This window comes from Ananas comosus, linkage group 13 (assembly GCF_001540865.1).
Source record: "Ananas comosus cultivar F153 linkage group 13, ASM154086v1, whole genome shotgun sequence".
Taxonomy (NCBI): Eukaryota; Viridiplantae; Streptophyta; class Magnoliopsida; order Poales; family Bromeliaceae; genus Ananas; species Ananas comosus.
Genome location: NC_033633.1, coordinates 7449816 through 7475448, shown reverse-complemented (window position 1 = coordinate 7475448; position 25633 = coordinate 7449816). Strand labels below are relative to the sequence as shown.

The window sequence follows — 25633 nt, the reverse complement described above, 5'->3', positions numbered from 1 at the left end:
AGATATTATGCAATATTTGTAGATGATTTTTCTCGTTGTACATGGGTATACTTTATGCATCACCATTCTAAACTCCCTAAAATTTATCAAGATTTTCAACTATGACTAGAACACAATTCAATGCCACTATCAAGAAATTTCAATCAGGTGCTGGTGCTGAGTAATGTCAAAAGAATTTCTAGATACTCTCTCAAACAATGGGACCTTATCACAGCTTTCATGCCCTTATGCACACCAACAAAGTTGCAGAGCGCAAGTGCCACCATATTATTGAAACTAGTCGATCTCTTTTGAGCATCCCAAGTAATTTTTTGGTGTTCTCATTCCTTCTCTCCAGAATACCAGACCTTTCTTGCTACCTTATAATTTTCAAGAACCTCCCACAAACAAACAGTTTATCAAGATTCCTAAGTGGCAAAATGCTATTAGAAAATTGCGTACGGTTAAAACACAGCGGAAATAAAATCAAACAAATTTGATTTTGAAAACTCTTCAAATCTGATCTCAAAACCACGCAATTAGGATCCCTCATGTTCTTTAAGATTAAGGGAGAAAAGCAAGAACCAATCTTTACCTTTGCGCAGGTAGATCTTCACCTCAATTTGATAATCGTGGAATTAGGTTCTCTTGAAGCCGCACACGCGCCCGGCCTCTATATGTATCCACACAAGGATGGTGATTTGATCGATGTCCTCATCGGGGTGCTAGCTCCCTTGCAAAGGACGTTCTTCTTGCTAAAAGATGGAAGAGAGAGGAGAAGAGAGATGATGGCTAGGGTTTTCTGAAAACTCCCGTATATTATATAGAGGGATATAATCCTCTTTTTAATAATATAATAACCATTAAGGATAAGTACAAATCTAGATTTAAATTTATTCTTTCTTTAATTGGTTAGATCGATCAAATTCTAATTTGATTCTACTTGAACTTTATCTTAATTGATCATATCAAATTAATAATGCACCATTTGCACATAAGTCATCTCATAATTTACTAATTATTAGTAAGTCCTCTCTTGTAACATTTACACTTAAAGACCACTAATTTGTAACAATTACAAATTAGTCCAATTATCAAAATATTGACAATTAGGTCCTCCGACGATTCAAAAATCGTGATCTAGCTATCCGATCAGTCACAACCTCTTATGTGTGTGACCCTATAGGTTCTATTCTATCTGGTAGTGAAATATATTTTGATCACTATCAACAATATCATTGAAACTCCTTTCAGTGGATCGGAACAATTCCAACTCAGCCCAATGAGAATTATCAATCATATAGATAATTCTCATGAGTCTCACTATCAACCAGTGTCGCCTAGCAGCATGTAGTGGCATTCCAGTAGAATGGAATACTGAACCTCTTGGTGCAGTTACCGTGTGATACAGTCTTTCTATCATGAGTCCCGACTAGACAGAAGTTATGGAATAACTCGTCAAACCCCATCGTCTGTCATATGTCAAATTTATTCGACTCGAGCTTCTAATATCGGAAACCCCTTTCCGCTATTAACTCTGCCCTGGCCAAGGTCTTCTAAACTCGATCTCATAAATCACATAGGACTAACGCCCCTATCTACCAAGGTAAATAAATTCCATATAAGTGCACACCCTATTCCTACAATGAACCTACTGCAGCTAACATGCACCGCAAGGACCCGAATGGCTAGGGACCAAGTGTATGTACAGTCAAACTACAATAACCTCATTGTGAATAGCTGAGGCACCGCAGGTCAAAGGACCAACCAGTCACACTACTGCAACATTGAGTAAGTCACTAACGAGTAAGTAGACATCCAAGTGACTTCTCACGTTGGTCACGCTCGGTACCCTTGTTCTCTAACAACCACCTGCATATTCGCTTCAGTGTCCCCACATTGTCGACTCGAGACTCGTCTACCCAAAAAAGGAAGCGGCCTATGCACCAATCTCACCGGATCAATCACCGTCCCCGTGATGATCCATCGATTGGGAGCATTTAGGAATTAACCATCAATGACACATGTCTCAAATTCTCAACTCTTGAGAATATATGTCATCATCTTAGTAATTCCTTGGACGATTTATAGACACATACACAACATGAATAAAATAAGAACCCAAATTTATTCATAAAATTTTAAAGTCAAATACAAATTTATGACCTAGGAAAAATACATGTGTCGGCATGGTTGGCTTCTAGGTGAAAGAAGGGCTAAAGTGCATACCCTCTTGAGTTGTATTAATGAATATATATAGTACAAGAGATTGTCTTACTATAGTAACAATGACTACTATAGTAAGAGTATAACTAGGATTACATACTATATAATCCTACTCTATAGAAGGCGATGATACTACTCTATATAAGGCAATAAAACACAATATCCTAATATATCGTAACATCCTAATATAGATAAAATATATCGTAACATCCCCCCGCAAGCTAAGCATCCGGTGGTCGGATGCGAAGATTGAGCCGCAATATCGAAAACCGAGAGGATGACAGGGGCTTGGTGAAAATGTCGGCAAGTTGCTTGTCAGAAGGGATATGAATTAAGGCCAAATCACCAGACTGAACTTTTTCCCGCAAAAATTGATGATCAAGTTCAATGTGCTTCGTGCGAGCATGGAGAACAGGATTGGCCGCAAGGTAGGTGGTGCTGAGATTATCGCAATAAATACTGATAGAGCGCCATAAGAAAACACGAAGGTCACGAAGGAGACGACGAATCCAGACTGTCTCAGCAAGTGTGTAGGCTACAGCACGATACTCTGCTTCAGAACTAGAACGAGAAATGGTGGGTTGTTTCTTAGCGGACCAGGAGATAAGATTTGGCCCAAGAAAAATGCAATATCCAGAAGTAGAGCGACGTGTATCGGGGCAACCAGCCCAATCAGCATCAGCGAAGGCCACAAGAGAAGGATTGTCACAGCGAGAGATAGGAAGGCCATAAGTCAGCGTCCCCCGAATATAACGCAGAATACGTTTGACCGCTTGCATGTGTGGTTCACGAGGTGCATGAAGATACTGGGCAACAGAGTTGACGGCATATGAAATGTCCGGTCTGGTGAAAGTGAGATACTGGAGAGCACCAACGATCTGACGATAAGTGTATGGATCCTCAAGAAGATGCCCTTCATGGGAAGAGAGACGAGATGTTGGCGAAAGAGGAGTAGAAACGGGCTTACTGTCAAGAAAACCATGTCGCTGAAGCAATTGATGCGCATATTTTTGTTGAGATAGATGAAGACCAGATGGAGAGCGATGAACCTCAATACCCAAAAAATAATGCAGCGGTCCGAGATCCTTCATGGCAAATTCGCGTTGTAAAGTAACGATAAGAGCATCGAGAAGAGATGAGGAACTGCCGGTGACAATAATATCATCAACATACAAGAGGAGAACAAGAGTGCCAGAGGAAGAATGACAAACAAACATTGAGGGATCAGCAGTGCTGCCAACAAAACCAATCTCAGAAAGAAAAGAAGTGAAACGCTGAAACCAAGCCCGAGGAGCTTGTTTGAGACCATATATCGCTTTACGTAGGCGGCAAACGTGACTAGGAAGCGAAGGATGCACAAAGCCAGGTGGTTGTTTCATATAAACCTCCTCAGAGAGAGTGCCATGAAGAAAGGCATTCTTCACATCAAGTTGTCGGAGAGACCATCCAGAGGAGAGAGCGACTGAAAGAACAGTACGAATAGTGGTCGACTTGACAACCGGAGAAAAAGTCTCATCAAAATCAATGCCTTGTTGTTGTTTGTAACCCTGAGCCACTAGTCGAGCTTTGAGACGCTCAAGAGAGCCATCCGCCTTCTGTTTGACTTTGTAGACCCATTTACAGCCAATAAGATTGACAGAAGGAGGAGCAGGAACAAGCTCCCAAGTATCATTGGTGAGTAATGCATCAAATTCTTCAGCCATGGCAGCACGCCAATCTGCATCCTGAAAAGCTTCATGAAAAGTGATAGGCTCAGTAGGAAGAGTAGTATGTGTAGAAGCTAGGAAGGAGGTAGACCCAGCAAAATTCTTAGCCATAGATCGAGTAAGCATAGAGTGTGTCCGGATTGGTAAGGAAGGCTCTGCAGGCTGAGGTGAAGGTGGCCTGTCCGATGTGGAAGGCGTCAACTCAACAGGAGAAGGTAAAGCTGTAGCAGCAGAAGGTCGGAGGGTGTGTCGTCTGGTATAGACTCGGAGTTCAGGTGGACCAGCAACAGTGGCAGCATGTTCATCACTAACCTGTGTGGCATCATGATTCAAGGTGGAAGGAAAAGTCGATACAGTCTCAGATGGTGAAACAGATGCATTTGAACTAACATCCGGAGAAAGGCGTGTGAAGGAAAAACCAGAGATGGCATCAAGAGAGGAAGGACTTTCGCCCAATAAGGGAGGATTAGAAAGAAAATGTTGAAACATTTGAAAATTTGAGGTAGTGGGGGAAGATGAGGAAGAAAATTTGGACAGACAAGAGTAAGGAAAAACAGTTTCAACAAAAGTAACATGGCGAGAAATAAAAACTTTACCAGTGCTCGGATAGAGGCAGCGAAAGCCCTTATGTTTGTCAGAAAGACCCAAGAAAATACAAGGAAGTGATCGGGGAGAGAGCTTGTGATCTGCAATGTCCTGAACATCGGGATAACACAAACATCCAAAGACTCTGATAAGTTGCAAGTCAGGAGAAGCACAACCATGGAGAATGTCATATGGTGACCGCCCATTTAAAACAGTAAGAGACGGAAGTCGATTTACAAGAAAAACAGCAGTTTGAATGGCCTCAGCCCAAAAACGAGGAGGCAAGCCAGCTTGGAATAGTAGACTTCTAACAATGTTAGATAAATGCCTATGTTTTCTCTCAGCAAGGCCATTTTGTTGAGGAGTGTAAGGACAAGAAAATCGGTGAATAATTCCATTTTGTGAGCAAAAACTAGAAAACTTGTCATTTACAAATTCCGTACCATTGTCAGATTGAAAAATTTTTATTGAGCTATGAAATATATTTTCAACCATCTTCTTGAACTCGAAAAATTTGTCAAAAACTTCATGTTTAAATTTTAAAAGATAAAGCCAGGAAAATCTAGAATAATCGTCGATAAAAATAACATAATATTTGTATCCAGAAACCGAGGGCACAGGTGATTGCCAAACATCAGAATGAACAATATGAAAAGGAAAAGCAGATTGAGATTCTGAATCATGAAATGAGAGTTTAACATGTTTTCCCATATTACAAGCATTGCAGACAGATAATTTCAGTGCAGAATCAGAAACAATTTTATTATTTTTAATAAATGTAGAAAGAACAGGAAGACTAGGATGACCTAACCGTCTATGCCAGACATCTCCACTAAATCTAGATGCAATAAGAGCTAGTTGTTGCTTATTCCCTACACTTGCAAGTCTAGAAGAAATTGGATAAAGTGATGTTCCCGAGCTAGGACATCGAAGAAGCTCCTTCCCTGTTTCCTTGTCCTTCACAGAGAAACCAGTAGAGTCAAATTCAAAAAGAGAATTATTATCTTGACAGAATTTACGCACTGAAAGTAAATTTCTCTTAATAGTAGGAACAACAAGAACATTTTTTAGAGCAAAAGAGTTAGAAGATGTATTCAATTGAGTTTCACCTGTCTGAGTAATATCAAGTAAATTTCCATTACCAACAAGAATTTTTTCATGCCCACTATAAGGTTTAGAAGATGAGAGAATACCAGAGTTTGCGGTTATATGATTTGATGCTCCGGTATCCGGATACCAGACTTCCTCACCGGGTTCGTGAAGGTTCATAGCAGCAAAGGTCTGAGGAACTTCATCAGCAGCGAAAGAATGATTGAAGCGTTGTCTGCACTGAAGAGCAGAATGATTGAACTTTCCACATATCTGACATTGTATGCCGGACTTCGGAATATATGGTTGTTGATTTGGAGTGTAAGATTGTTGAGGATAATTAGGTTGAGACTGTGGGTAGATTTCAGGAGATCCACGACCAGAATAGTGTCTACCACGTTGTCCTCGGCCTCCACGATATCTACCTCCACGGCCTCCACGATTACCACGTCCACGATTGGCATAAAGAGCTTCACTGTCAATAGTGGGAATAGCAGAGGACGTAGTCACACTAGTGCGACGCTGAACTTCTGTTTCTTCTTGCATCAAGAGTGGACGAAGTTGTTCAAAAGTTGGCTTATTTCTGTGTGTGTTTAGAGCACTAACAAAACCTCGATATTCCTCAGGTAGCCCTAGAAGAACAGTCATGACCAAATTATGGTCTGACTCGATTTCACCAATCGCCTGAAGAGCATTACCAATCGTCTTGATCTTTTGCATGTAATCACTCATGCTCATTGAGCCTTTCTTGATGCTCCGCAATTCAGATTTTAGAGAAAAAGCCGTGGAAGCAGTCTTATCAAGAAAATATGCCTCAATAATTCTCCAAGCATCATATGCAGTTTTAGGTGAGCTAGAAACAACCATATGTAATATGCTAAGAGATAAAGTGGCATTAATCCATGAAAGTATAGTAGTATCGTTCTTTTTCCAACTCACATATTCAGGATTTATAACCTCCTTCTTATCAGCAGTATCGATAGTCTGAGAAGGCACAACACTAGTTCCGTCCACATGTTTTGTAACATCAAAACTTTCTAGAACATTAAGAAAGACTTGTTTCCACACAAGATATGTAGAATCGGTGAGTTCTAGTGGTATGAGAGTTTTGATATTAACAATTGGCAAATTTGAGGTAGAAGAAGACATGTTTACTACCTTAAGATAAGGATCCACCACTAGATAAGAAAGAAAGATAAATCGGAATGTAGCGGATGTGAATAAAAAAAAAACCTGAATTCTACCACATGAGAGGAACCACTTATCACCAAATAAGATCGACCGCACCAAGGAAAGAACCGAGTGATACGAGCAACCAACAGTAGGACAGTCCGAGCGGCACCAGAGGAGCAAAGAGAAATCACAGAAAGGCTGAAAATACTGTAGCAGAAATACTGTAGCGCTGTTACTGTAGCGCTGTTACTGTAGCGCCAGTACTGTAGCGATGATACTGTAGCAGTACTGTAGCAATATTGGGAAGATAGAAAACCAAAAGAAAAGACACCTATAGAAAAAGGTGAGATTAATGGTGGATGGTGGCTATGGATCGATATCCCCACATTAGGGTTCCCGCTCTGATACCATGAAAGAAGGGCTAAAGTGCATACCCTCTTGAGTTGTATTAATGAATATATATAGTACAAGAGATTGTCTTACTATAGTAACAATGACTACTATAGTAAGAGTATAACTAGGATTACATACTATATAATCCTACTCTATAGAAGGCAATGATACTACTCTATATAAGGCAATAAAACACAATATCCTAATATATCGTAACATCCTAATATAGATAAAGTATATCGTAACACTAGGGCATACATCTAACAAATGCTTCATTAGATAAGCTTTCAGCATTATAACAAATGAATACTTAAGACTATTCTCAACTCACTAAAATTTATCAAGATTTTTCAACTATGGCTAGAACACAATTCAATGCCGCCATCAAGAAATCTCGATCAGGTGGTGGTGGTGAGTATATGTCGAAAGAATTTCGAGTTACTATCTCAAACAATGGGACCTTATCACAGCATTCATGCCCTTATGCACACCAAACAAAATGATATTGCAAAGCACAAGCGCCGGCATATTATTGAAACTATTCGATCTCTTTTGAGCATCCCAAGTAATTTTTCAGTTGTTTGGGTTCTCACTATTTTTCTCCAAAATACCAGATCTTTCTTGCCATCTTACATAATTTTCAAGAACCTACCACATACAAACAGGTTATCAAGATTCCTAAGTGGCAAAATGCGTTATTAGACGAGCTTTCAACATTATAACAAATGAATACTTGGGACCTTGTCCTTTTACCTCCTAGAAAAATTCCAATTCGTTGTAAATGGATTTTCCAACTCAAAATTCATTTTGATGGTTCTATTGAACGATATAACGCTCCCTGGTTGCTCGTGGTTTTACCCAAGAAAAACGCATTGATTATGGAGAGACATTTGCACCAGTTGCAAAAAGGGCATCGGTTCACACTCTTATAGTTGTCGCCACTTCTTCTAGCTGGCCTCTTTACCAACTTTATGTTAAAAATATTTTTCTTCCTGATAACCTTCAAGAACTCTATATGCAACCTTCACTGTGACTCTCATCCACAGAGCCATGCTCGTCTACTTAAGTGAGCTATTTATGATCTCAAACAAGCCCCTCGTGCTTGGTTTGAGATTTGAGAAGTTTTGTGATACAATTCTTCATGCTGGGCTCATCCAAAGTGAAAATGATCATGTCGTGCTTGTCTACACCTCATATCATAGTCGCACTATTCTACTTTATGTTGACGATATGATCATTACAAGTAATGATTCTACACATATCCAATCTATCAAATCTCATTTGTAATCAAAATGTGAAATGAAAGATGTTGGGCTTCTGCGATACTTCTTGGGAAAATGAGTTGCTTATAGTCCTAGGGGGTATTTATTATCCCAACAAAAGAACATTGCTGATTTACTTTCTCATGCTACACTTACTGACGATGATGCTGCTGATATGCCAATGCAACTTAATCAGAAGCTCACACCAGATATCGGTGAACCATTGGATAACCCAACTCGTTATAGAGAACTTGTTGAAAGTCTTGTTTACCTTACAATAACCCATCCTGATATTGCCATGTCGTTCATGTTGTAGGTCAATTTGTTCAAGCACCTACGACAGTTCATTATGGTACGCTTCTTCGAATTCTTCGCAATTTGCATGGAACTATTACTATACCTCTCTTCTCTTCATCATCATCGAAATTGGAACTAAGAGCCTATAGTGATGCTAATTGGGCGGGGGATCCTACAACTCATCGCTCTGTCACAGGCTACTGTGATTTATAGAGGATTCTCTTATTTCTTGGCAAGCAAAAATACAAGATACAGTCTCAAAATCAAGCTCAAAAGCTGAATATTGTGCTATGCCTACTACGACTTCTCAGATTGTTTGGCATCATAGACTTTTTGGTGATATAGGAATTCATCTCTCTAATCCTACAACACTTTATTGTGAGAATCAAAGTGCTATAAAGATTGCCAACAATCCTATATTTCATGAGCGTACAAAACACATTGAGATTGACTGTCATTTTGTACCACACTTTTATGCCAATAGAACTCTTGCTCTCCCATTCATATCATCCAAAGATCAAATAGAAGATTCTTTACCAAGACTCATACTTTCCAGCACCATCAATATCTTCTTTACAAACTCTCGATGTTTGACTGATCTAGATTTTGCGGGAGGCTGTTAAGGAAATAAATCAATTTATGATCAAATCATATACTGCCGATTCTGCCTAATGCTATCTCAACACTTACCTTATATAGTTGGATGTATTACTTTGTATAGGAGATTCTAGATATACAATTTTCTACATATAATTGTATCTTAATTTACATTTTTTGTTTCTTTTTCTGTAATTGTGTAATTCCCTATATAAAGGGATTCATTGTTGATGGAATAAGATCAGAGAGAAACACTTTTCTCCGCATATAATTACAATTGTATCGGCAGCCATGTGGATGAATCAGTCTGCTTTTACACAAAACAGTCCAACATTGCAGGCAAAGCTATTTTCTATTTCAAACATGTCTCCCTTCAAGACAGCTACAAAATATTAGTTCTTTAATTGCAGCCTATTAACCAACCCATCTTAGACATATTGTCCCAAACCCAAAAGGTCAATCTGACATTACTTTGCCCTTTATGGTCCACAGGTCATGAACAGATCTAGTTTTGTTTCGTCTTCCCTACAGTATCGTAGAATGAATTACGTCACATGTCGAATCAGTCTGAAATTTCCAAAACAAGTCTATCCCTACGTCGGACCAGTCCATCTCTTTACAGATTGCTTTGTCTTTCTGATAAGGCTGAAGCGTAGATCAATTTGATCTGTGCTTCATCAGAAAGACTTTTATTTCCCACACCTTTCAATGTGTTTGTGCATGTGCATAATTACCATAGAGCTTCCAAAGTGCAGATTCGAGGTCTTTATGTGTGTTACGACATATTTAGTATCTTATGCTATATTAGGATATTGTATATTACAACATATTTAGAGTAGGATTATATAGTATAATATAGGATTATATGGTATGTAATCCTAGTTGTATTGTTATTATAGTAGGCATTGTTACTATAGTAGACTTATCTCTTGTATTATATAATTTCATCAATAGAACCGAAGAGGGTATGCTCTTTTGCCCCTTCTTTCGTGGTATCGAAGCAGGAACCGTAATTTGGGGATATCAATCCATAGCCACCATCCACTACAAGTCTCACCTTCTTCCATAGGTGCCTTTTCTTTTGGTGTTCTATCTCCCCTTATCCTTGGACTTTTATCTCCCCGGTACTGCTACAGTACCAGCGCTACAGTGCTGCTACAGTCAATGCTACAGTACCAGCACTACAGTGGTTCTGCTATAGTAATTTCAGCCTCTTGGAGTTTCTTCTTATCTCGTTGGTGCTGCTTACTGGTGTCGCCTGGTTGATCTCAAGTACCACCGATTCATCTCAGGTTCAACTCTGACTAATTTTCCTCATTCCTCTGGATCTGTGATTACTTGGTCTATTTTTCGGATTTGTCTCTCTCGTGGTGGATCTCTTTTTTCTTTTTCTTGGTTGTAACATGTCTTCCTCTTCCAACCTGTCAGTGATTAACATCAAAACTTTCATAGCACTTAAACTCACGAATTCCACATATCTGGTATGGAAACAAATTTTTTTTAATATTTTGAAGAGTTTTGGTGTTACATCGCATATGGACGGAACTGATACTATACCGCCCCAAACTATTGAAACTTCTGATAAGAAAACAAGTGCAAACCCAGAATATCAAAATTGGAAAAAGAAAGACACCACTATACTCTCATGGATTAATGCCACCCTTTCTCTTAGCATATTACAGATGATTGTTTCTAGTTCTCGTAAAACAGCATATGATGCTTGGAAAACTATTGAAGCATATTTTCTTGATAAAACTGCTTCCATGGCTCTCTCTAAAGTCCGAATTGCGAAGTATCAAGAAAAGTTCAATGAACATGAACGATTACATGCAAAAGATTAAATCGATTGGTGATGCTCTACAAGCGATTGGTGAATCTGAGTCAGACCATAACTTGGTCATGACAGTGCTTCTCGGGTTACCGGAAGAATATAGGGGTTTTGTCAGTACCCTTAATACATCGACATAAGCTTACTTTTGAACAACTTCGTCCACTTCTAATGCAAGAGCAAACTGAAGTTCAACGTCATACTAGTTTGACGACATCACCAGCCACTCCCACTATAGATGGTGAAGCTCTATGCAAATCGTGGACGCGGAAACCGTGGAGGTCGTGGAGGTAGATATCGCGGTGGTCAAGGACTACGCGGTAGATTCAATTCATATCCTGGTCGTGGATCTCCTGGAGCCTATTCGCATTCACAACCTAATAATTCTCAACCCTATACTCCGACCCATCAACCGTACATTCCGAAATCTGGCACACAATGTCAGATCTGCGGCAAGTTTAATCATTCGGCTCTTCAGTGCAGACAACGCTTCAGTCATTCCTTTGTTGCAGATGATCTTCCTCAAACATTTGCTGCTATGAACCTTCATGAACTTGGTGAGAAAGTGTGGTATCCTGACACCGGAGCATCTAATCACATAACCACAACTTCTGGTATTCTCTCAACTTTTAAACCTCATAAAGGGCATGAAAAAATTCTTGTAGGTAATAGAAATTTTCTTGATATTACTCAGATCAGTTGCATTCCTCCTCTAAATCCTTTGCTCTTAAAAATATTCTTGTTGTTCCTTCTATCAAGAAAAATTTACTTTCCGTACACCAGTTCTGTCATGATAATAATTCCCTTTTTGAGTTTGACTCTTTTGGTTTTTCTGTGAAGAACAAGGAAACCGGGACGGAGCTCCTTCGATGCCCTAGTTCGGGAACATCACTCTGTCCACTCTTTTCTAAAGTTGCAAGTGTCGGAAATAAACAACTAGCACTGGTTGCATCTAGGGTTAATAATGATATTTGGCATAGACGATTAGGCCACCCTAGTTTTTCTGTTCTTTCTACATTTCTTAAAAATAATAAAATTGTTTCGGATTCTATTTTAAAATTATCTATTTGCAATGCTTGTAATATGGGAAAACATGTCAAACTTTCGTTTAATAATTCAGAATCCCAATCTGCTTTTCCCTTTCATATTATTTATTCGGATGTATGGCAATCACTTATTCCCTCACTCTCTGGCTACAAGTATTATGTTATTTTTATTCATAATTACTCTCGATTCTCTTGGCTTTATCTTTTAAAATCTAAACGCGAAGTTTTTGACAAATTTTTGGAGTTTAAAAGACTGGTTGAAAACATATTTCATAGCTCGATAAAAATTTTCCAGTCCAATAATGGCACTGAATTTGTAAATGAAAAGTTTTCTACTCTTTGTTCACAAAATAGGATTATTCACAGATTTTCTTGTCCTTATACTCCTCAACAAAATGGTCTTGCTGAGAGGAAGTATAGGCATTTATCTAACGTTATTAGAAACCTATTTTTTCAAGCTTGCTTACCTCCTCGGTTCTGGGCTAAGGCCATTCAAGCTACCGTTTTTCTTGTGAATAGAATTCCATCTGACGATCGCCATATGACATTCTGCATAGTTGTGCTTCTCTTGACTTGCAACTTGTTAGAGTTTTTGGATGTTTATGTTATCCCGATGTACAGGACATTGCAGCTCACAAGCTCGCTCCCCAGTCACTTGCGTCTTCTTAGGACTTTCTGACAAACATAAAGGATTTCGCTGTCTATATCCAAGCACCAGTGAAGTCTTTATTTCTCGCCATGTTACATTTGTTGAACATGTTTTTCCTTACTCTTGTCTATCTAAATTTTCTTCTTCCTCCTCGTCCTCATTTTCCAACTTGCAAATGTTTCAAAATTTTCTCTCTAACCCGCCTTTACTGGAGTCTGGGTGAAAACCCTGCCACTCTTGATGTGATTTCTGGCTTCTCCTTCACACGTCCTCCTCCTAACATTAGTTCACACACATCGGTTTCACCATCTGAGAACTTATCAATATTTCCTTCCAACTTGCATTCTGACGCTCCACAGGTTGATCCTAAGAATGTTGCCACTGTTGTTGGTCCATCTGAGCTCCGGGTATATACCAAACGACACGCCAGCCGACCTACTGCTCCTTCTCCATCCACTACTGATATGCCACCTACCTCCTCTGATAATCCACCTCATCAGCCTGCTACTGTCTTCTTTTCTTCATCTTTTGTGGCTCCACTGCCTACCCGAACTCATTATATGTTCACTCGTTCTATGACTAAGGATTCCACAGGGTCTATTTCCTTACTCGCTTCTGCCCATTCTAGTCTTACTACTGAGCCTACCTCTTTTCATGAGGCTTTTCAGGATGCGGGTTGGCATGCTGCATGACTGAGGAATTTGATGCCTTACTAAATAATACTGCTTAGGATCTCGTTTCTCCTCCTCCTTCCATTAATCTCATTGGCTGCAAGTGGGTATACAAGGTAAAGCAGAAGGCGGATGGTTCTTTTGAGCGTCTCAAGGCTCGGCTTGTTGCTCAAGGTTACAAACAACAACGAGGTATCGATTTCGATGAGACTTTTCTCCCGTTGTCAAGGCAACCACAATTCGTACTGTTCTCTCCGTGGCTTTATCCTCTGGTTGGTCTCTTCGACAACTTAATGTGAAGAATGCGTTTCTTCATAGAACTCTCTCTAAAGAAGTTTATATGGCACAACCACCGGGTTTTGTGGACCCCTCTCTTCCTCATCACGTTTGTCGTCTCTGCAAGGCAATCTATGATCTTAAGTAAGTCCCTCAGGCTTGGTTTCAGCGGTTTACACTATTTCTTTCTGAATTTAGTTTTGTCGGCAGTACCGCAGATCCCTCGATGTTTGTTTCTCATTCCTCTTCTGGCACTCTCGTTTTTCTTTTATACGTTGATGATATTATTATCATTGGCAGCTCCTCTCTTTTGGAGGCTTTCCTTGTCACCCTACAACGTGAATTTGCTATGAAGGATCTCGGGCCGCTCCATTATTTCCTGGGCATTAAGGTTACTCCGTCTTCTTCTGGTCTTTATCTGACTCAGCACAAATATGCACATCAACTACTTATACACCATGGCTTTCTTGATTGTAAGCCTGTCTCTAGTCCTCTCTCTCCGGCCTCGGCCTCTCACCTCTCATCTCATGAGGGACGTCTTCTTGACGATCCTTATGTCTATCGTCAGTTTGTTGGTGCTCTCCAGTATCTCACCTTCACGAGACCGGATATTTCGTATGCTGTCAACTCTGTTGCTCAGTATTTGCAGACGCCTCGTGAACCACATATGCAAGCCGTCAAGCATATTCTACGTTATGTCCGAGGGACCCTATTTTATGGTCTTCCACTCTCTCGATGTGTCAATCCTTCTCTTGTGGCATTTGCCGATGCTGATTGGGCTGGTTGTCCCAATACACGACACTCTACTTCTGGCTATTGCGTTTTTCTCGGGCCCAATCTTATCTCTTGATCCGCTAAGAAACAACCCACCATTTCTCACTCCAGTTCTGAAGCGGAGTATCGTGCTGTGGCGTACACGCTTGCTGAGACAGTTTGGATTCGACGTTTACTCCGTGACCTTGGTGTTTTCTTATGGTGCTGCATCAGCATCTATTGTGATAATCTCAGCACGACTTATCTTGCGGCTAATCCGGTTCTCCATGCTCGGACGAAGCATATTGAGCTTGATCATCAGTTACTACGTGAGAAAGTCCAGTTTGATGATTTGGACTTGGTGCATATCTCTTCTGATAAGCAACTTGCTGATATTTTCACCAAGCCTTTGTCGCCCTCTCGGTTTTCAGTGTTGCGGCTCAATCTTCGCATCCGACCACCGGATGCTTAGCTTGCGGGGGATGTTACGACATGTTTAGTATCTTATGCTATATTAGGATATTGTATATTACAACATATTTAGAGTAGAATTATATGGTCTGTAATCCTAGTTGTATTGTTTCTATTGTAGGCATTGTTACTATAGTAGACTTATCTCTTGTATTATATAATTTCATCAATAGAACCCAAGAGGGTATGCTCTTTTGCCCCTTCTTTCAATATGTCCAAAAGCTTCACAGCTACTTTCAAAATGAATCTTGATACATGCAAGCTCTCGAATTCGTCTAGAACCAAAAAACCCTAAGCAGTAGCCTTGGAATGAAATATGCTAACTAAAAATTCAACAAATGTGACCACACCACTAAATATTATTCCATAGGGAGACTTCGTAGTTCATACAATAGGTTGGAGAGAGGAGTGGGCCCATAAGTCAACTGTGGACCAAGGCACCTCACTTTCATTTACACCTAGCCCATATAGCATGTTCTACATCAATTCAAGCGAACTAGCAAGCCTAATATAAGTCTTGGTGTATAAACATAAGCTAAGATTCCCTATGCATTCCTACATATGCCTCAAAATCATCAAAAGATCAAGATAAACCTACAAAGTTAAAAAATAAATGAATAAAAATCACATTTGCCCCAATAAATATATAGATGTAAATGCCCTTAATAATTCTCTTATTTTTCTACTTCAATTATCAAACTGATATAGAAAAATAACAATTTATGCATCTTTTCCTTCTCCATCTTCCTCTCTTTGTTGTCCTCTAATAGAGAGAACTATTTATTGCTCTTTTCCTTCTCCGTCTTCTTCATCTCTTTGCTATCTTCAAACAATAAAGAAAAAGGAAGGGGCAGCCGTAGGAGTAGGAGAATGGGCCAACTATGGTTGGAGGAGGATGGCTCCACCCTATCATCTTTTGCATCTTCTTTTTCTTCATAGATGATACGAGGATGGGAACAACGATGGTTGGATAAAAGGAAAAGAAATAAAGAAAGAGGAGAAACAAGACTTTTAGAGAGATATGGTCGGACTTTCACCCTGAAGGGCAATCACAAGATTTATTATGAAGAGCATTCTTTTAATAGTAAACCTCTTTTTGGTTGTTGTTGGATGGTCGGGCGGGGAGGGTAAGGTAAGAATTCATAGATGTTGATATACTTCTTGTAGTTTGCAGAATTATGAAAGTCAAAGCTTAAATATGATGGTCAATCTCCTTTCATGCCAGCATTCTTACTCGAATGCACATTTCAGCAAGAAATATAAATGTAGATAAGAAAGGTTACTAGAAGAGATCAATTATACATACATACAATTCAACCTATATGCAATAATATGGAAATATCATGATTGACGAAAGGACTATTTAAGGGTTGCCATAATTATGCCCGCAAAGAACACCAAGAAAATTATACACTATCAAGGAATAGATATAACAATTCGCATCAGCTACATCTTCAAGGGAAAGTGATGAGAGCAGTTTCAGAATCTAGATTGAATGAAGCAACAGTAATTTAAGACTATTTTTAGAAATAAAAGAATTAGTGTATTTTGGTCTATGCAGTCAGCTTTTGCTCCTTGTTGACTTTAAGATATTATACTATTATGAGCTATAAACATCACTACTACTGTCAGTTGAAACCCTATAAATATCGCCATGAATCGAAACCAAAATGTTATTTTGCAATGCGGGTCAAGCACAATATTTCAAAAGAAAGCAATAACAAGGCTTGATGTACTAACACTTTGACTGGTGGACGTGATATTATGACTAGCATCTGCAAATCTTCATATTCGTCAGAATTCCAGACCTGCATTTCGTTTAAAACAGACAATTGTGTCAGAACTATTACAAACTAGAATAGTAACAAATGCAGCATGCGCTGGTACTGCAACTATCTAATACCTTCTCAATTATGGAATTCCAATTAGAAAAGCTAATTACATACCTCTTGCCAAATAAAATAATATTTGGATACAGAATGTTGATATGATGTTCTATAGCAGTATCTCCTATTTCTACCAATTCACATGATGATCACCTTAAAGTAGTAAGCTAATTTATGTGATGATTTTGAGTGAAAAATAACTCCTTACTTCCATATATCAAGTTTTTGAAAAATCAAATAAAACAATGAACAATATCAGCTACGAGATAGACTATTTGCTGAAATTCACTAGGAACAAAACTATAGAACAATACAAGGTTTTAATCTAACTAATGATATAAAGAGACCGCAAATAGTAGCCAAAAAATCTAACAACATTATTACCACTTCTAACTTTGGTCTCTATAAAACATTTTTGCATCAATATCATAGACCCAATGGTGATGATAAACTTAGTAGTATTACATAACTAGTCAAAAAGCACCTATACTTTGTGGAAATAACTTTATAGATAGAAGCAATATTATTGTCAACACTGTCTGGGTTATTGATCCAGTTAGAATTAAGGTAGACAATTTCCACAGTAGCACGGTCGGCCAAGAATAGTAGTTCCGTATCGCAGCTCTTATTGGATGAACTGTTAAAATATTACAAAACAACTCTGTACAACATTTTCATCAACATACATATGAACTCGAATAAAAAGAAAACTTCTTCATATAGATATGTAATTACTGGTCATAATGGTGCTACCATTAAATTGCGTACCCTTCTCTTACATAAGTATTACCTAAGGGACTTAACTTATAGAGCAACTAGAAGGTTGCTCAACAAAAGAGTTAGAGGTGTAAATAGAATCAGTTCCCTTGAAAGAAAATCTCATGTTGGTGCTGGATAGAGTTCTATACAGTACAGAATCAAGTTGATATCATATAATTTGCTCTGATAGACACTTAATACACTTTTTGCATATTAGTCCTTAAGATATTTCAATATGACATACTAGTCCCTTAAAACTTGTTTTGATTCCAATATTACATATTAGTCCCTTAAAACTTGTTTTGACATGATAGTCCCCCAAAAGATCCTCTGTCATGCATATCACTACTTCCAAAATTTTAAGCTCAAGTCACCTGGAGAGGCAAAAGTCCAGTTTTCCCTCAATCTTCACTCCATCTACCAAATCTCTAGCTCCTATTGTCCCATTCTCCCTCTGTTACTCTATTGTCCTCTCTAAGACAATTTACATAACATCTAATAACATTGAATCTATGCAAATTCATGAAGATATCATCAGCCTCAAATTCCTAGCTTAGAGAAACTTAGTCTCCTCGTTTCTTCTCAATCTTAACTCGATTTAATGTCTAAGGTACACTAAACGCTATCTTCATCCCTCCGAAGAGACCTAAAGGGTGCGATTGCAGAGAGATGGGGATTGTTGAGTTCTTTGAGAAACGCTTGAATGGCCATAAGGAGAGTTGTCCTAATATTTGGTTATTCGGAGGAACTAACACTGTTAGAGCATATTCTCAGAACATGATATGAAGAGTTTAGTTGAAACTCTGAAAATAAAACCAAAATTCTTAATTTTCAGCAGGTGCCGACTTACGTGACTAAAACAATAAAAATAATTACGTTTATTAAATGGCAGCTTGTATCAAAGGCCACAGAGTATACAAGTCTGCATTGACTAAATACAGCAGCAATGGAAATGAATGAGCAAAGATACAGAATAGGTAAACTTCTGGGACCAGAATGAGTTTATGTTTAATAGCATAACAATTAAGCCACCGACAGCTACTGCCTAATAAAATTACCTAGATGAAAGGTCGAATTAAGTAAATCACACATCAACTTTAGATCTTAACCTAATAGCATCATGTAGAACATGGTGCAGTTTGCTTTCCAAAGAAAAATGTGACAGCATCTGACTTTTGGTTTTTAGAAAACCTGAACCAAATATAAATTAAAGTGACCAGACAAGGATGCTGAACCGGAATATTCGGTTTGGTTCAGGATGGTCTGTAATTGCTCGAAAAGTCTAAAGCCATTGGTTGGCAGCTTAAACAATTAGAATCCTTTGTCTCCTCAGAGACATGGGTTTGGCACACCGCACTATGCTTGGTTTTCAGTCATTTTATATGTTTAAATACCCTAACATTTTAACAATATTCAAAATAAAAAAAGGCGGTTTGTGTTTAGCTTAAAACTGGTTTTTTCCATTAGAAAAGCAGTATGAATCAGTTTCTTGTAAATCTAAATCAAAACTGTTAACATAAACTGAAACAAACATAACCGAACCTATGAGTCAGCTTTATTACACAGTTCACTAGCACAGATAAGAGTACGACCATGAGCTACCAAAAAACTTGTTGAATATCAAAATATAAATAACCTTGGTCACAGTTCCAATGGGAGAATATATCCAAACCAAAAAAGAACTTTAATAGGCTCTTTAAAATTGATGCGCAGAACTTATCAAACTGATATCTTGCCAAATCATGCAATACAACATTTAAACATTCAGGTACAGAAGATTGATAGCAGAAACAACTAATATATTATGTATGGACAAGGGAAACCTTGAGAAAAACACGTACAACAATGCAACAGAAAAGAAGAAAGAAAATCTGACTTGTTCCAAGTTAAAAAGTTAAAGAGCTATTAGCAATCCAAACACAAATACTCCTTTCTTCTAACAGACTTCAATTTAATGAGATCTCTAAAAGCATAGTTCAACTATGTACTGACAATTAGTTTTGAAGTAGAATGTTAATTATAGCTCAAGAGAACCAGATTCAAAACTGCCATACCTGGTGAGGATCATTTACAGGAACTGTAAATGTGCTATTCGAGTAAATGGAGAATTCCTCAGGTTGTCCTGGGTACTTCAGTGAGCTTGAACCGAGTAGAAGTGTGCCTTTACCTTTTAAGACAACGAATACCTCCTCACAAGAGTGCCTGTGAATTGGTGTCCTTGAGCCTGGAGAAAAAGTCTGAAGCCAAACCTCCACCTGACGAGAAACAGCCAACACACATATCATCTTTTGTATCATAAAGCTACAGGTGTTTTCGTACATTTTAATAAAGAAAACGCTACAAAAACTATACTACGGAAAAAGGGGCGTAATGAAAGGATCTTAAAATGTGGATGACATTTAACAAACAATAAGATACTCCCATTGATTTCACATGGATGGTAAGCATTTCTAGTCCTGTTTCACATGAACAGCTTGTGATAATAATGCCATTTAATGTTATTGAAGATTATGGTGGAAGTAAAAGGCCAATTTTAAGTTATCAAAAGTTGATACACCAGCGTCATACAATGTATTTTAGTTAACTCGCCCAACTATTTTGGCGTTCGCTCCGTTCATTTGTGAAATATTCACATACATTCAGCTTGACTACATCACATATCTCCATCACATGAATATGTCAAAGATTCCTACTAATCTCATAGAGGAATTAAAAGGAAATTACAACAACTCGACCAAACAAAATCTCCAAAGATTCATCATCATCAAGAGACTCACATATCAAGAATAAGCGCTGAAAATTTTAAGGAAATTATTTGACTACCCAAACATACATAGATAGTCAAAAGTTGACGTACTTCAGCAGAAACGAAATTCTTAAAAGATTTAAATATGCGCTCGGTAGTTGATGATTACCATGGTTTAACTATTAGAGCAACGAAACTGATAACTAAACTTTGAAACGAATATCATCATTGCAGAAGTATATTCTACCTCCTTCATTCCATGAGAAACTGCTCCAGCAATGGTGATATGCGACAAACCTCCTCTTCCATAGTTACTCTCAGGTATAGTGCTTATATTTCTTACTACTGCAGAACCTAGTTAGACGAGACGAAAGAGAAAGGAGATCAATATAGATCAAAAATAGTTCGAAAAAACCTGATTGAACTAACAATGTGATGAAAATATCAAGTCATAATCCAGGCCATTACTCTATTTAGTCATGCATCATGAGAATATTAAGGAATGTAAAAGAGAGAGATTAACATGGCTATGTCAAACTTATTTCCAGATTACACAACAACAGCTTCTAGGAGTTCTTAAAGGATCTTCCACCTGGCATGATTCCCAAAGAATCTACCACCTTGTTTTCTTCTAATTTGCTGCTATAGACAAAGATCAGCTCCACCTGAATGATTCAGCTCAATGGATTTTTAGCTTGAAATTCATAACAAGCTCCGAAACCAGAAGTGAGACATTTCAGTTTTGATCTATCTGCACAAGTCTGATTTGTGGGAACACAACTAATCCGGGAACAAGGAGATTTCCTTTGCAACAAGAATTGAATAGAGTGTCTGAAGAAGGCTTACCTTTCGAAATTTTTGGCAAAACTGACCCAACGATTTTAGGCCAAATTTGATAAACTTATCTATCATTTAATTATTCTGCCGATTGAACATCAACCTCTTTCATAGATGATCTCATCATAATATGAAATTTAGCCCTATTACCTGTACCGGTCGCTTAAAACATCACGAAACATATCAAAATGTTGGGAAATTATGCTTATCCAATCATGCAATAACTCGAAATTATAAACTATCAGCCATAAATCTTTCCAATTTGACCAATTTATCGAGTGTTACATTTGCTTTGATTTTGTATATGTTTCGTTCTCCTTTTTTGCTTCTCCTAGCAATATCTACTCTGACCAGAGGTATGAATCAAATTCCGCTAAGGGAAGTGGAGACCAAGTCAGAAGGAGATAACATTAAGCGGAGAGCACCAAGAGGAGGGTAGTAAAAGACGGAAGGAAGATGAGAAGGACCTTGGTTGGAAGAGCGAGAAGAGGCTTGAGCTGCAGCAGCAAAGGAGGCCAAGAAGAGGAGGAAATGGAGCACGGAGTGAGCCGCACGAGAGGGAAGGCCGCTCATCTTTCCCATCGGTGGAGGCGCTCGTCGCGGTTTGAGTTATATTGCTGGGCAGGAGGAAAAACGTAAGTGTCGCGAAGTGAGCACAGAACAGAATTCTGGAAGAATGGAAGAGAAGGAAACTGCAAAGCACACGAACAGACGCGCGTGGAGACTTCAGGGAGAATTGTACTCTTCCAAATTTTAATTTTAAAATTAGACGCATTAAATTTTTATTCGTAAATATAATTTTATAATAGAGAGAGAAAAAAATATTAGTGAAAGCGGTGAATTATTCACTACATTTGTTAAATTTTACCCTCCTATAAAAACAGTAAATCATTCACCGCTTTTAAAAGCGGTAAATCATTCACCGCTTTCTTCCCTCTTCTATTTATTTTCTTTCTTCTTTTATGTATCTGTAACAATAATAGTAAGAGTTATAAAAACGGTGAATGATTCACGGCATTTAAATACAGTGACTCATTCACACTACAACAAAAATGGTCTATAGCGACACTTTTAAATGTCGGTATAGGTCAAAAAAAGTGCTGCTGGCTAAATTACCGACACTTTTAAAAAATATTGCTATATGTGGGGTCGCTAGGTATATAGTGACAGTTAAAGAGTGTCGCTATAACCTAAAAGAGTGCTGCTAATTTATCAACACTTATTTAAGCATTTAGCAACCGCCGGAACTCTACCTCATTGGCGGTGGCGGAGGAGGACGAGAGGGAAGGGCTATTCGTGTAATATTTCAGTGGATTGAGTGAGGGGAGAAGGAGAGATGGTAATCGATTTTTTTTTTCTTTTCTGTTTGTAATCGGGCCGAATGGACTGGGTATGATGGGTTGAGTAGAGTAATCTTCTATTTTTTATTGGATTGGGCTTTATATTTAGGCATTAGTATATTTATTTTTAAGTTTTGGCATAAATGTAACACTTACACAAAAGTGTCCCAAACATATGTCCCTATAACCTAATTCTGTTGTAGTGTCACCGCCTATACTATTTATTTTTAAAAAACTCAATTTAATATATTAGAGATCTATTTTTATAATTATTTTTTTTAAATGCTATTTTTATAATTATAAAAATCGGTAGGATTATTTATAAATAAAATTCGACGCGTGTCATACTTATTTAGATAGAATTTTTTTATAAATAATCTTACTGAAAATTTTTTTTATAAAAATAGACCTCCTTTAAAGTTTATTGCAAAAGTAGGCCTCAAATAGGCCAAGTCAACTGGGGGGGGGGGGGGGGATATGCGGTGAATGGTTCACCGCATAAGTGTATGCGGTGAACCATTCACCGCATTTGTGGGCCTTGGGAGCTGGGCATGTAAAACTGAGAATGCGGTAAATGGTTTATCGCCTTCTTAAAGGCCGTGAACTATTCACCGCATTTAAAGGCGATGAATTATTCACCGTCTTTAAATGCGGTAAATCGTTTACCGCTTTTATATGCGGTGAATGGTTCACCGCCTGTAATCAGAATACCCTACGCCCCGCCCGAACCTTTCTCCTTTCTTTCCTACTCTTCTCGTCGAGCTCCTCTCTGTCTCCCTCGCTCCCCTCTGTCTCCCTCACTCTTATCTGTCTCCCTCACTCCGACAGAACACGACGAGTCCGACGCCGCCGTCGCTACTGCCGTCGCCAGCGCCGACCTCTGCTGCCATTGTCGTGCCCTCTCTCCTCAGCATTGCATCCACATTGTTCCATTAGGTTAGTGGTGAGATTTTTGAAAAAATTGTAGTTGTTTTTGAAGTAGAGTTGATTGTTTGTAAATTATTGTGTTCTCTCAATATAACTTGTTGTATTTTGTCTATATTTTATGGCATGCACACTGTAGGTCACATTTTAAACCCTATTTGTATCATTGTATGATGAAATTTGAAAATAAATATAGTAAATACAGATGGTTACTGAAAATTGATAAATTTATAATGAAAATTGATAAATTTTTTTAAAAAATTTATACCATAATTTTATTACAATATTATAGTTTATTATTTTCCGGTGTAGTGAACACATGTCATTTGCAAATTGATATTATAATTGGTCAAATATTGGTATGATTATGTTTATTTACAAATTTTATATTTTGTTTAAGTTATGATGGCACGTAGTAATGTGGCTATTGTTGTTCATTGGAATGAAAAAATATTTGCGCAAGATAGCAATCCATAGTACGTTGGCGGTCGTAAGAAATTAAGTGGTATCCCAGTAGATATTACATTTACAAATGTAGTATCAATGGTGTTCTGCAGCCTGTGTGATTTCAGCATCTGAGGCTTGTCGACACATCTGGAGAGTGTCGGGACAAGTCCAAGTCGTTTCGGTTCGAAATGGACGCAAAACGGACTCAGCGCGACGCGAGAGCAGAGTTTTAATATTGAAATCTGCAAAGTGCAAGTTTTCAGTATTGAGTACTAGTACCAAACAGGGGAGTACCGGTACCCCAGTGCTTTTCCAGAGTAGGCTGCTCTCAGGTTGCCATTTTTGATGCTGAGTACCAGTACTGCAACGGGTGAGTACCAGTACCGAGCCCACGTACCGGTACTGCATCGGGTGAGTACCGGTACCCAGTGTGCGAGGCTGCGGGCTGAATGCCTGAGTACTAGTATCCAAGTGGAGTACCGGTACTCCAGCTGGATTTGTGAGTAGGTGAGCGGCCTTTTGGTCATTTGAGTTGACGTTATCTTCAACCTTATCCCCCACCGCTTCATATACATGTAGAGAGGCGGAGAGTGAGTGTGGTTGCTAGTTTCTCTCTCTCTAGTTTTTGATAGGTGCTTGGTGGAGGTCTCGGTTTGAGCTCGGATCGACGTTGATGTTGTGCCGGGGAGCCGTTCGAGCGCGTGGATGTCGCGGTTGCGCTATTGGAGGCCGGGCGAGTGCGTGTTTTCCCTTCTCTCGACTTCTCGCCGTAGTTGGACTAGCTTTTAGAGGTGGGTTGAAGTTTACCGAAATCGTCGGTTTTTCTTCTAAGCCAGAGTTGACAACATGTATTTTTTGCTTCGTATATCATGTTTAATAGCTCGAATTCGTTGATTTGCATGTTCTTTGAAATCTGAATTTGGAGCATAATTAGTGTTTTAGATGAATTATATATGTTGGACTTCGAATTTACTTAGGAAAAAATTATTAACCCTACTGTCATTTTCTGAAAACTACCAGATTTAGCTTTAGGAGCTGTAGTTTGTTTGTATTGCCGCAGTTTGTACGCGGTGGATACTCAGAGTAGTGTAGGATGAATTTACGCTCGTGCTGGAATACCGAGTTTTTTTTACAGTAGTGTGTAGACTATTTTGGACTATCGAATGTCGTTACGGTTGACGGTGGACCCAAATTTCTATATTGGCATCAGATTGTGCCAAGGGCACATGAGCTTTGGTTGTTAGACCAGTTAGACCCATTTGCTTTGATTATAGCCTGAGAGAGCCTGATTGAGCTTAGCAGAGACATGCTTGCATACTCGGTTGGGTAGCGCCCATGAATGCCACTCCGGAGTCGGGCTTTGTGCTTTTGCGTTGTTGTCGCAGCAGCCCTGTTTGGACGGTGCTTTAGGATCGGCCACCTCAATGCTGGTGTGCGGTATGTTAAGGATTTTATAAGTTGGCGGATTTCGTGAAGGGTTTGGATAGAGTCTCGAAGAATTAGAAGATGAAGATTGACGAAAAGAATTGAAGTTTTGTGATCAAAGACCCTTGAGAACTCAGGTATGATTAGAAACAATTTTTGGTGAAGTTTTCATTATTAAAAGATGTTTAGAAGACTTGTTTTTCTTTTCACTTATTCAAAAGTTTTCTGAAAAAATCAGGGGTCGGGGACCGGTCCTTGATCAGAGGGA

At 38.6% G+C, this 25633-nt stretch overlaps 1 protein-coding gene across 1 annotated transcript in view; it reads right to left on the bottom strand.

Moving 5' to 3' along the window:
• LOC109719237 (auxin-binding protein 4) overlaps positions 1 to 21935 on the bottom strand; it is a 33363-nt gene extending 11428 nt beyond the window's left edge. The window contains exons 1-4 of the mRNA XM_020245787.1: positions 21697 to 21935; positions 20640 to 20746; positions 19701 to 19901; positions 16742 to 16809 (exon numbers count right to left, since the gene is read on the bottom strand). Coding sequence (XP_020101376.1) covers positions 16742 to 16809; positions 19701 to 19901; positions 20640 to 20746; positions 21697 to 21811 — 491 coding nt within the window. The 5' untranslated portion in view covers positions 21812 to 21935. The remainder of the gene's footprint in view (positions 1 to 16741; positions 16810 to 19700; positions 19902 to 20639; positions 20747 to 21696) is intronic.